This window comes from Branchiostoma belcheri, unplaced genomic scaffold (genome assembly GCF_001625305.1).
Source record: "Branchiostoma belcheri isolate BF01 breed outbred unplaced genomic scaffold, Haploidv18h27 scaffold185, whole genome shotgun sequence".
Taxonomy (NCBI): Eukaryota; Metazoa; Chordata; class Leptocardii; order Amphioxiformes; family Branchiostomatidae; genus Branchiostoma; species Branchiostoma belcheri.
Window position 1 is genome coordinate 280,889 of NW_017803324.1, and position 12,256 is coordinate 293,144.

Genomic DNA, 12,256 nt, shown 5'->3' on the forward strand with positions numbered 1-12,256 from the left:
CAGACACCTGCCACCCTACCCCACAAGTGTCGGAAGTTACAGTGACGTCACGTAACTTCAGACAACTTCGGACAACTTCAGACACCTGCCACCCTACCCCACAAGTGTCGGAAGTTACAGTGACGTCAGACTTTACTCCCGATAACCCCCAAAACCACTCGGAAATGGTCGTAACTTCGGACAACTTCAGACAACTTCTGCCACCCTAACTTCTGCCACTTCACCCTGATACTGGACATACCTCACTTAAGACCAAAATCTTAATAATCAATGGTTATTAAGGTCTCATTCATGTATTACTCCGAGTGTACCCCCTAAAAGAGTACCAAGTCAAAAGGTTGAGCATGATGACTAAAAGCCAAAACCACATGTTATTTAATATTACTATGATCATAATGGCAGGATTAGCCATCAGTTTCATTTTTAGCGGGTTATTCGAAGATAATTTGAATATATTTGAAGATAAACACCAGCCACAGCTAGCAAATTCAATCAGGTTTGCTCGCCATCTTGAAATGCGAATGCAACCACTTAGTTCTGATAGGTTCACCTCAGATGACCTGCGCTCTGATTGGTTGATAAGCTGGTGGCCACGAATGTTCTTCCCTGACCAAAACTGTTGTGTTTTTTAATGTTAGTCCTTCGTAAACGCAAGTTTATTGATAAAATGACTAAAATTTGAACATAATTTCACTAGCCGAGAAAGGAATCTGGACGGTTGTCTGTCAAAGAACATCAGTGCTTTGTGCACATTTTTATACTTGATCACCGTGCATAACAGCACTCAGCAAAACTATTGTTTTTCATTTGATCAATCACAAATTTGAAATCAAAAAACATTGCAAATTTTTCTTTTGCCCAAAACATTAACCCATCTTAATTTAAAGTCCTGTGACTTACAGTATTCATAAAACACCTAGGAACATTTATGTCTCATTCATGTTGAGTTGACTCTCTTCAAGGAGACCACCTGTCCAAAGTGACTGCTTTTCTTCGGTCCCCTGAGTGGCCACCTTGGGCAGGTTGACTGTATAGCTTTATCTCAATGATTTTGCAAATCACTTCTTCATTTACATAATTCAAATTTGCCGATGTCCCTCATCTTTTCAATTTCATATGTCACAAGTTTTAATAGTCCTGTCATAAAACATACTTAGATTTACATTATTTCCTCATTAATTTTTTTAAAAAATTATATCCTGATTTGCATAAAGTCTGCTGTAGTACCATAACAAGCCGCCAGGGCAGGGTTCCAGCCAGCCCGTTTTTCCTACATTTGATGCCGCTCATGACGGCCAAAAATTTTGCCAAATCTGTCATATTTGTCGGACAAAAATCCTACGTGTAAACTGAAAAGATATGGGCAACTTCAATTTTTCTAAGATCTCCAGCAAATTGGTGCAAATTTTCATTGAAGCCGATTTAGATCATTTCTATCACCTGCCGGGGCCCGGTGACGACCCAGCTAGCCCATAACACCATGGTTGCCCAAGTCAGTGTTACGCGCCCCCCCTCCCCACTCAAATTCTGGCCGGTTAACCGGTAACGTGTCAAAGTTTAAAAATTTTTCAATTTCAATTTCAAGCCCATCAACACAAACTTTTCTCCCACAAAAAAGGGTAAGCAGCGTCTGAGTTCTACCTATCACCGGCTGAATAACACTGCGCGTCAGGAAAAATCAACCAGTGACAGACAGATCTCGTAATTCGCGAGATGTTAGTTCACCGTGAATTCGGTAGGAAATGAAAATAATAGTGGCAATGAGGCGGCTTTTTGAGGACTTGAATCCGATTTGGCAGAAGTTACCAGAAAATAATAGGACACCTTTATGTCATTCTTTCAAAAAGTAGGGTGTGTAGTAATTCCTCATTGATTTTTGTACGGAATACAGATGCAGGCTTCGGTGTTGAGAATGTTTTATTTTTTATATCTGTCGTAAGTAGTCAACAAGTTTTGTGTCACAAAATTTTGTTTCTTATCCTTCCTGATCCAACCAAGGTTCACGCTTACCTCAAAATCAAGTTGAAACTTGTGTCTGATTTTTCGAGCTTTGTCTACATGTAAAAATTGAGCCTCAGCATTCAGGAGATAGCGTTTCAGAGGGTCAGAGTAGTTTTTAAAATTTTCCCGGCTCGAGGTGCTCGATAAGTGTGATGACAGAAAAAATTTTTCAGGCTGGCTAGAACCCTGCGCCAGGGGGCCCAAAATCTAATCATTTCAATGTCTCATCAAGACCTATCAACTTGAAGGTAATAATGGGGATGAAGACTAGTGTACTGTTAGAATACAAAAACAGAACCTTCCAAATTTTTAAGTGGAAAAGGCCATGGCCATCTGATGAAACTGCCAGAAGGAACTGATTTTAATGAATTTTGACACAGATGCAGCCTGATGGAGAAGTGGAAGCAGTTCAAGAAAAACATACAATGGAGGAGACTGAGAAAGAAAAATCAGAAAAGGAAATTGCCGTCAGGAAGGCTGGTTTTATCCGTAAGTATAATGTACACTGAAAGTATATTTGGAAAGGTACATGTAGTTGGATTTTCAAAAATTAGAGAATGAGTCCTTCTGAATCATTGAATGTACACAGTTGATGCAGATAGGTACTAGTTCAGTCTATGCTCGTTTGTTGATGATAACAGGGTAAAATTAATACAGTAACCATTAGAATAGGCTATCCAATGGTGATACATGTACATAACATGTATTAGTGGTATACCGGTAATACAATAGGAAAATCAGGGGAACTGATCTGTACAAATGCGTATTACTGACAGGGACTAAAAAGCTGTCATTATTAATGGTGGTAGGCCAGACAGAGATGGGAGCTTGCAGAATGTAAAACGTAACCAAGTCCCCCTTGTTGGAGCTAACAAATGTGCCTGACTTGTTGCCTAACTTGTGTAGTTTCGGACACGAAGCCAAGCCAAGAGACCAGCAGTGGTTGAAGGAGCAATCACATACAAGGGAATGCATTATAACAGATATCAGTAGTCTAAGAGAAACATAGAGCCTTTCCCAGATAATTTCCCTCTGCAAAACAATAGGTGACATTACTGTGCATTCATGTCCTTCATGACATGGTCTTCTGCCATTTGCCACCAGCAGGAAAAACACTCTGTTGTCCACTTTGTCTTGAGGTCTTTCCACTTCTTTTTGTTGTAATTTGAACTTCAAATGCAATCATTATGTTAAATTGGAAGATGATTAACGCCTGTTATTCTAGGATGCAGCCAGTGTAAAAATGTAGCTTTTTTGTCTGGGTCTGTGTCTTCAAGATCGTTTGATGAATTTGCCTGAAATTTGGTTTGTCAGTGTGAAAGAGGGTACCAAACACTGTTAACACTGTGATTACTTCATGGAGGTGTTGGTCCTACAGACTCTTGTTTATTTTGTAGTGTTTTCCAATCCAGGCCACCCTACACTGAAAGTGCTTTTTTTCCCTACATGTATACGTTGTATACAATGTACAAGTCATGTACAGTGGACCAAGAGGGATAGATGGCAGTACTGGTTAGGACTTATTACTGGAAACTCAGACATTCAAACCAATAAGAGTATGAAGGCAGGGATGGAAATACAGGGTGCATGTGCACCTTGGTGCACCCAAAATTGGAGCTGTGCACCCAATTTTTTTCTGTGGGTGCACTGGTGCACCTTTATATTTTTGTACATGTAGGTATTTTTGTACATATTAAAAGTATACAGTAATACTGTATATTCTTGGCATCTAGGTGTCAGAAAATCTTTGTTGTAGTACTTGTTTAAGATTTTGAAGTTAGCACCCATTCAAGATTCAAGCTCAGAAGAGGAGCAGTAAGATCTGTAATTAGGTTTTGTTTTATATGGTGCACACAAAAATTTTTCTGTGCACCTAATTTTTTAGGTTGGGCGCACCAGTGCATTTATTCCCAAAAATGAATTTTGAGCCCTGATATAAAGGGGAGCTTCTGTTACACACATGTTTAAGTCAGATATAGCTACAGACTGATTTCATGTACATGTACATGATTCCTGACTACAGCCTTCCGTGGATGAAGTATTGTTGTAATTTGTATTGACAGGTGACGATGAGGAATATGATTCATCTGACTGGGAGACTGATGATGAAGAACCACCAACTCCACTTCAAATAGTGAGTGTTTTATATCTGGAACCTTAAGGGTCAACAGTTTAAGTGAAAACCCATTAAATGACTTTAAAACATTTTTTTGGAATGAAGAATGTGCACTGATGATACACACGTGATAAACAGGGAGTATCCAAAACCTGGTTGCTGTTCTGAGTGAATTAATGCACAGTTAGTAGTTTATATAGCTTTGTTGTCAACCATCAACAGAAACCCATCAAAACCCATCTTAAATCTTTTAACTGCCATATACATGTATGGGGGCCCGCAAGCCCTTTTCCGTAGAGCGTAATCGGCCGTTAATTCTACATAGAGCATAGACGGACCGCTCCAATATTTTTGCGTAGAGCGTATTAGGTGTTTTAATTCTACGTAATGCGTTGTAGCCACTTGGAATTATCGTAAAGTCTAATCGAGAGATTTCCGAATTCAGCGTAGAGCGTTGGCGGGACCCCCCTTTCAGGCCCTCATGTATAACACACAGATCTAAGACCTGGTCAGGAGAGGCCAATTTAAAGAATGTATGATAATATAATTATGGTACGCTGTCAGTATAAGTTCTGCACAAACCGTGACAGTCATTTGAGTTAGCAATAACAAAGTGATAAGCCAAATTTTCTTTCTGTCTGTTCCAGGTTTTTAATGTGTTGTGTGGCTGGAAATGCCCGCCATGTTGGAATGTCATCGCCAGAATCAGTTTCCTGTTCATCTGTGACCCTGTCATGGAGCTGTTCATCACGCTATGCATTGTATTCAACACAGTCTTCATGGCCTTGGACTACCATGACATCTCACAGAACAAACCCTTTGAAAAGACCCTGGAAGTTGGCAATTATGTAAGACTTACAGTTCTGATGATGTTGCTCATGTACAAAAATGTAGAAGATCATCATGGTAATAACTTGTTTTCTGCTATATAGCTAGCAACAACTTGGAAATTTGTTAAAAATGATCAAAAGGGTCAAACTGCTTTTCTCAATACATTTCTCGAATGAGCTTTAAAGCAAGATGATGAGCTACAAAATAATATATTATGTACTAGTTGTTATCTACATTGTAAATCTTAAGTGTAACTAGCTAGCTATAGACTTTCTAGAGAACAATGTGAAGAACTCGGTCCAGCAATGTATTCCTAACAATTTATACCTCTTTGTCTTTTATCCACAGGTTTTCAGCGGAATCTTTGCAGGCGAATTTTTGTTCAAATTGATTGGTATGGGGCCAAAAGATTACTTTTCAGTGGGCTGGAATATGTTTGACTCCTTCATCGTGATTCTCAGTTGTATTGAGATCATGATAGAGCAGTTGATGGGAGGCAGCCTTGCAGGATTCTCAGTTCTTCGATCATTTCGATTGGTAAGTTGCATTTTCTCAGTTAAAAACACTTCTAAATAAACTTCAAGTGTCTTGAGCTTTTAGTTAGATACAGTCAAACTTGTCTTCACCCAGAGGATGGAGGAAAATTTGTTACTCAGAGTAAGTGGTCTTATATGAAAAGCATGGCAACAAGACAAACAGAACAAGAAAACCACTGTGACAGCAAAATCATGCATTCTATAGTAGACTGCCCCATGGACCTGGCACTATTTTTGATACATGTACATGTACATTGCGTGAAGACTCTCATGCTGTTGAAATCAATGGCAAACTGACCTATTCTATCAAGATCTCTTGCTATGTGTAATTATCATCTAAAACGTTTTCCGCCATACACAGGCTGTCATTGGCAGAGATTGGGCCATGTGCGGTTATGGTCAAGTTGGACAAGTGGTTGGCTTAGCCATGCTTATGTGTATGGGGGGAAATCAAAACCGAGAACAAGCGGTCATTCTGGGCAGATGGCAGCTCATACATTGTAGAGCGTACTGCTGAGGAGAAACGAGTTATACATGTAACGGAGGGGGCCCCGAGTTCGCCACTGTACCCCGAGTTCGCCACTTTTAGTTTCATTATTTTCTTAAGTATACAGCAACGATTTTAATATCATTCTTGTGATTCTTCTAACCACAGAACATCAAAGTGTAATATGCATACACAGGCTTCTGTATATATAGACAAGCGACGATCTACGGAGAAGAAAATGGGAAGTGTGACGCGCAACACCATCCGCGCGTCTGGGCGAGATACCTGGCGACAGCGACATGCCCACGATGACGACGTGTTCTTTGTCGCAAGAATGGGGCTGTAAACTAAATATTAGATCTGGGAGCATCTAAGACATATTCCTAAACTGGGCAATAAAGATTGAGCACTGAAATATTCTGTATTGTGGTTTATTTTACCATTTACTTTCAAGTATTTTACCAACTCTGCTTCACTTCGAACAAGTTGCCGTGAGCAGCGTACGCAACACATTGCAACCCTTCACTTATGCGCCGTTAAATAGATGTTGGTATGGACTCTTGATCAAAGCTGTAAGTTTCAGTTTTACGTTGGTAGCATGATAAAAGTAACATTATATCAAATAAATACTCAAAAGCCCACTTGTATATTCATGGTTCAGTAATATGCTGGACTCTAGAACGCCGAACATGACCCACAGTTACGTCGCAGAGGACCGACCTTGTTATGTCCAAATAAATGGCGCGTTTCGTTCCGATGCGCCACAAAGTATTTGTTTTACTACCCCCAAACGAGTAAGCGTTAACTCTAGGAATAAAATCCAAAGGCTAAAAAACACTTTCAATCCATATTTTGATACTTCCTGACAAATTATAAAAAGTGGGTACTCGGGGTACACCCTTGGAACTACCGCCCTAGTTACGTCGCAAAGTAGAAGGTTGACCCTTGACCTCAACGTTCGATCAATCACCATGGTAACACGTATGTAAAAAGTCTAACAAAAACTCTTTCGACATGGCCATATATCATCAAGAGGTTCATGGAATTTTCCTTTGAAATGTGTGATTTATGTTAAAAAGTGGCGAACTCAGGGCCCCCTCCGTTACTGCTGCATGTGCAGACATATTTGTTGGAATCAAATCGTTTCTTACAGTAGTGTCTTGATCGATCCAGTCAGTGTTTAATAATATGTATGTGTTTCACTAGTTTATAGATTGTTTGTAGTTTGTTTATACATGTAGATTGATTGTATGAAACCCGTGCTTTGCTTGCTTGTATTACATTTTGTCTGGTGGTGACATGAATTTAAGTGTAACTTAAGTGTGTCGCCACCATGTCATTGTATGTTTCAATAAAAAAAAGTTATATATGTATAGAATTATATTTAGTAATACATTTTCTTCAAACTTTGCATTATGAATTCAGCTGAGAATGAATGATGAATTTTGTTTATTTTCTTCCCTAATACATGCATATTTATCTCTTCCAGCTCCGTGTCTTCAAGTTAGCCAAGTCCTGGCCCACACTGAACAAACTGCTGTCCATCATCGGGAATTCCATGGGCGCTCTGGGGAACTTGACCTTTGTCCTGGGCATCGTCATCTACATCTTTGCTGTGCTCGGCATGCAGGTGTTTGGCGAATGCTACAGGACATGGACACCTCTCTTGGACAGACCTCGTTGGAATTTTGAGGACTTCTTGCGTAGCTTCATGATTGTGTTCCGAGTCTTGTGTGGAGAGTGGATAGAATCCATGTGGGACTGCATGCGCTGCAACAGAGTCAAGCTTGAGAATTGTCCTGGTCACGATCCAGAAGCGGAAGTTGGTGTCAATTACGTTTGCGTCCCCTTCTTCCTTCTGACAGTTCTCATCGGAAACCTGATTGTACGTAACCTTTCTTAATTTTACTGCTTTTTGATACTTAAGGATATGGTTAAGTCACACCAACCGACAAAAGAAAATGTGTTGCCTGCAGCATGTATAAGAGAATAGATTAAGTACAGAAAAGAGCCAACATACCGTCTGTGGTCTGAATGCCATAAACAATCAACCAAATAGTGTTTGATGCACAAAAATGCTGCAGCTGTTGATTTTGACACTCGTCAAAACATCTGATTTTATGCATAATTGTATATGTGTATGTGGCAAGTATTTCAGTACCACAGACAGATATCATGTCTATTGGAAAATCTGGCTATAGCCTATATTTCTCATCATACATGAGTTGATACATAGTATATAATTACATACATATTTATTAGATACATGTATATGTAATCATGGTATGGATGCTTTGTGTTGTATTTTCGCTATCATCTTACTAAACTTAATTTTTACAAACTTAAGTTGATGGTAAGGTTTAGACACTATTCACAGGTTCTGATGAGGACATTTCCATGATCTACTAACAGACTATTTCTGCATGATTTCTACAGGCAAATGAACAACACGGAGGAAAACAATGGATGAGTGCTGCATGTACCATTTCATCATCATCTCGTCTTTGCTGCCATCTTCATTATAACATCTAGATCACAGAGTCACATGTAATTTTCATCATTGTTCCTTAGGGAATTAGTCATTCATGTTATCGTACTGTTTACTGAGTAAGTATTTTACCCTTGACGCAGTCTTACCCTTGACTGAAGGTCATGGTGGGGTGGGAGGGGGGTGTCTTGGGAGCATCACTTTTCCGCTGCATTCTGTCTGTAATGCTATTCAGGACTCGAAATTCATTTATGGGAATAGGTGCACTGGTGCACCCAACCTAAAAAATCAGGTGCCCGAAAATTTTTTTTTGGTGCACCATATGAAACAAAACCTAATTGCATGTCTTACTGCTCCTCTTCTGAGCTTGAATCGAAAATGAGAGCTAACTTCAAAATCTTAAACAAGTACTACAACAAAAATTTCATTACTTTTCTGATACTTAGAGACAAAGAATATCTGGTATACTATTATAGTATACCAGATTATTATTATTATTATTATATATAATAGTATACCAGATATTCTTTGTCTCTAAGTATCAGTTAATCAGTTCATCATTTCTAATGCTAAAAATTCCTACAAAAATATTTGTAAACTAGAGTTCCACGATCTCATACCTTCGCCAAATGATGTTAGCTTTTATGATTAAGAAATTATATATTAATCCCCCTAATTATGCAAATAGGATCCTCAATTGCATGAATTATATCTGTTGATCATATTCTCCACCAAAAGACAGTCTTAACAAAGAATGCCATGATGAAATTTTCTCATAAATTATGCAAATGAGGTCCTTATGTGAATAAGTTTTGTTTAATTATGTTCACCTTAACTTAACTTTCAAACACCCCAAGTATAAAATTCCAGGCAGTTACAACTATGCAATTATAATATTTTCTCATTAATTATGCAAATTAAGTCTTCATTTGCATAATCGATATCTGCCTGTGTTTCTCTCATTCTTAATAACATATGTCACAAGCTTGAACTTCCTATTATGGAATGCAGCTGATAAATAGAATTTCCTCATTAATAATGCAAATTACATCCATATTTGCATAATTGTAATATCATTATGTCAAGCATCACTCAAGCTACCTACATACCAAAAATCACGATCCATCAATCGGTTCTTGAGTTATCCCCCTTTAAACATTTGTCCATTAAACCCCCCTGCAGTTCTAGAGCAAGCAACTAGGGGGCTCAAACTCATGTCACTTTATCCCCAGCACAAGAGCTATCTACCATCTAAATTTCGTCACCCTAGCATGTCTGGATCATGAGATATCAAAACCGGAAGTTCTGCTGCAGTACCATGACAAGCCGCCAGGTGGCCCAAAATCTAATCATTTTGAGGTCTCATCAAGACCTACCCATCTACCAAGTATCAAGACAATCCATCAAGACCTTCTCAAGTTATAGTGTTGACAGACAGACAGACAGACAGACAGACACACACACACATACACGAACGCCCCTGAAAACATAACCTTCTTGGCGAAGGTAAAAATTAGGTGCACAACTCCAATTTTAGGTGCACTAAGGTGCACATGCACCCAGTATTTTGAGCCCTCAGTATTTTATATTCCAGTCTTCCTCTTCCCACTATTTGAAGTTGCCAAAAAAAGGCCAGTAAACAAATCCAGTTATATACTCCAAGACTAAGTATTCTACCAAGTAAAGTGGGCTTAACTTTGGAAACATAAGAAAATGGTTCCTTTAATGTGCCATTTATTATATTGTATGTTAGCTTGAAAATTTAATCTTATGTCTGGTCAACATTCTAACTCACTTGAAATACCGACTCCAAGATAGCCTGTGGCTGACACTGTATGGCCTTGTCAGTTAACCACAGAATAAAAACCATCTAGTGTGCAGACAATATACACAGAGCAACCGGTGGGTCATTAGTACTTTAATCATATCTAGCATCCAAACTGACACATTCTTGTATAACACATACATACATACTTTGATGATGTAACAAAGACAAAAGTCTGGGTTCTCCCCTGTCCCCCCATATCTGCATCTAGCATCTGTTCTAACAAGCATGTTCATACTAACCACTATTACCCCATCTTCCCTCTACCTCACATTCCTAACATGAATGTCCACAGACCTTAACCATAAGGATGTTACGTCAAGACTTTTTGGGCAACATACGTATGGCAGATTTCCCCAAAGCAAAATTGAAGAGTCGTTATTTACCAACCTCTGGTTACATCCACCTGAATGAGTCCTGAGGACATTTTTGGAGGGATTTTGCTGAGGAACACTGTTCTGTTCCCAAATCTCTACTTACAGGTGCCCCAAAGCTCTCCTCACTACCAGTACATGAAACACTTATGTCACCTGAAAACTCTGCATTCTTTGGGCATGTTTACCAGCGATATGTGTCTGTTCCTGTACATCTCCACCTTAGCTGTGCCAGGCCTGTTGTCATCCATATTGTATATCCAACAATTCTGATAGAAACATTTTTTTCCAGGCAAATGGCTAACCTCAGGAATGGGGAATTTATTGCGCAAACAAACAGAAAAAAGCTGCCTAGAAGTTTTCTCAGTGACAAAATCCCAGTCCACATGCAAAACAAATTGTAAGAATGGTCTAAAATTGTCTTGCTGGACCTTGTGACATATAAGTAGAATGCTTTTTACTTTAGTTGATTGTTGTGACTAAATGAAAGAAATTAACACGTGTGACTAACAACTCCTCTATATTATTGTTTGTTTATTATATCTTTTTTCCTTATAGGATGCCAATGTCTGTCTTCGTCTGTGGTGTTCCATGTTCTTGTCTTGTCTCCCCACTTGACACACCTGACCACTCTCTCCATACCCACTAACCACATAATTTGCTTCTCAGCCAGATACATTTGTATGGAGGAAACATGTAGATACATGTATGGATGGAACATGGAGCATTATACATTTGTATGTTAGACTTTGTGTTCAGCCGACTTTTCAGCACTAAGGCTAGGGAATTCCAGCAAAAGAAAACTCATTGTTTATTGCTGTTATTAATCTAAAAGACGTGCACCTTTAGAAAGAAAGACAATTAATGCATTTTAGGTGTTTATACTGCTAAGTGAAAATCTATGTCAACATTAGTGACAATACTAATCATACTTTTCTATGTTCCTTGTCCATTCCAGATTTTGAACCTGTTCCTTGCTTTGCTCCTCAGTTCATTTAGTGGGTTGGAAGAGTCTGGTGATGACGACAGTGGAGAGCCCAACAACATTGTGATTGGCGTGAACAAGATCATTTTTTTCTTTAAGTACATCACATATTGTTTCCTCCCTTGTTTCGTACCAAAACCAAAGAAAAACTGGCCACCATATGACCAGGAGGAGGAGGAGGAAGATGAAGGGGGAGAAGATGACGAGGAATGGAAAATTGAGAAGACTTACGTGGATGGGGAGGTTCCAACTACGGGTGAGGAGTTTGTGTTACTGTCCCAACTATGGGTGAGGAGTTTGTGTTACTGTTCCAACTATGAGTGAGGAGTAACTGTTCTGTTTTACTGTCCCAACTATGGGTGAGGAGTTTGTTTTATTGTCCCAACTATGGGTGAGGAGTTCTGTGTTACTGTCCCAACTATGAGTGAGGAGTTTTGTGTTACTGTCCCAACTATGAGTGAGGAGTTCTGTGTTACTGTCCCAACTATGAGTGAGGAGTTCTGTTTTACTGTCCCAACTATATATATATATGACTGACTGTATGTATGTATGTATGTATGTATGTATCTATGTATGTATCTATCTATCTATCTATCTATCTATCTCTCTCTCT

The 12,256-nt window shown here is 39.0% G+C and overlaps 1 protein-coding gene across 7 annotated transcripts in view; it reads left to right on the forward strand.

Moving 5' to 3' along the window:
• The window catches only part of LOC109467626 (sodium channel protein type 4 subunit alpha B-like), an 86,780-nt gene that overhangs the window by 50,023 nt on the left and 24,501 nt on the right, over positions 1 to 12,256 (forward strand). For 6 of the 7 annotated variants that reach the window (XM_019765643.1, XM_019765642.1, XM_019765646.1 and 3 more), the window contains 6 exons: positions 2,382 to 2,490; positions 4,065 to 4,135; positions 4,765 to 4,965; positions 5,297 to 5,485; positions 7,461 to 7,856; positions 11,617 to 11,899. In XM_019765643.1, the coding sequence (XP_019621202.1) occupies positions 2,382 to 2,490; positions 4,065 to 4,135; positions 4,765 to 4,965; positions 5,297 to 5,485; positions 7,461 to 7,856; positions 11,617 to 11,899 (1,249 nt within the window). The remainder of the gene's footprint in view (positions 1 to 2,381; positions 2,491 to 4,064; positions 4,136 to 4,764; positions 4,966 to 5,296; positions 5,486 to 7,460; positions 7,857 to 11,616; positions 11,900 to 12,256) is intronic. The other variant, XM_019765647.1, reaches the window with a different exon arrangement.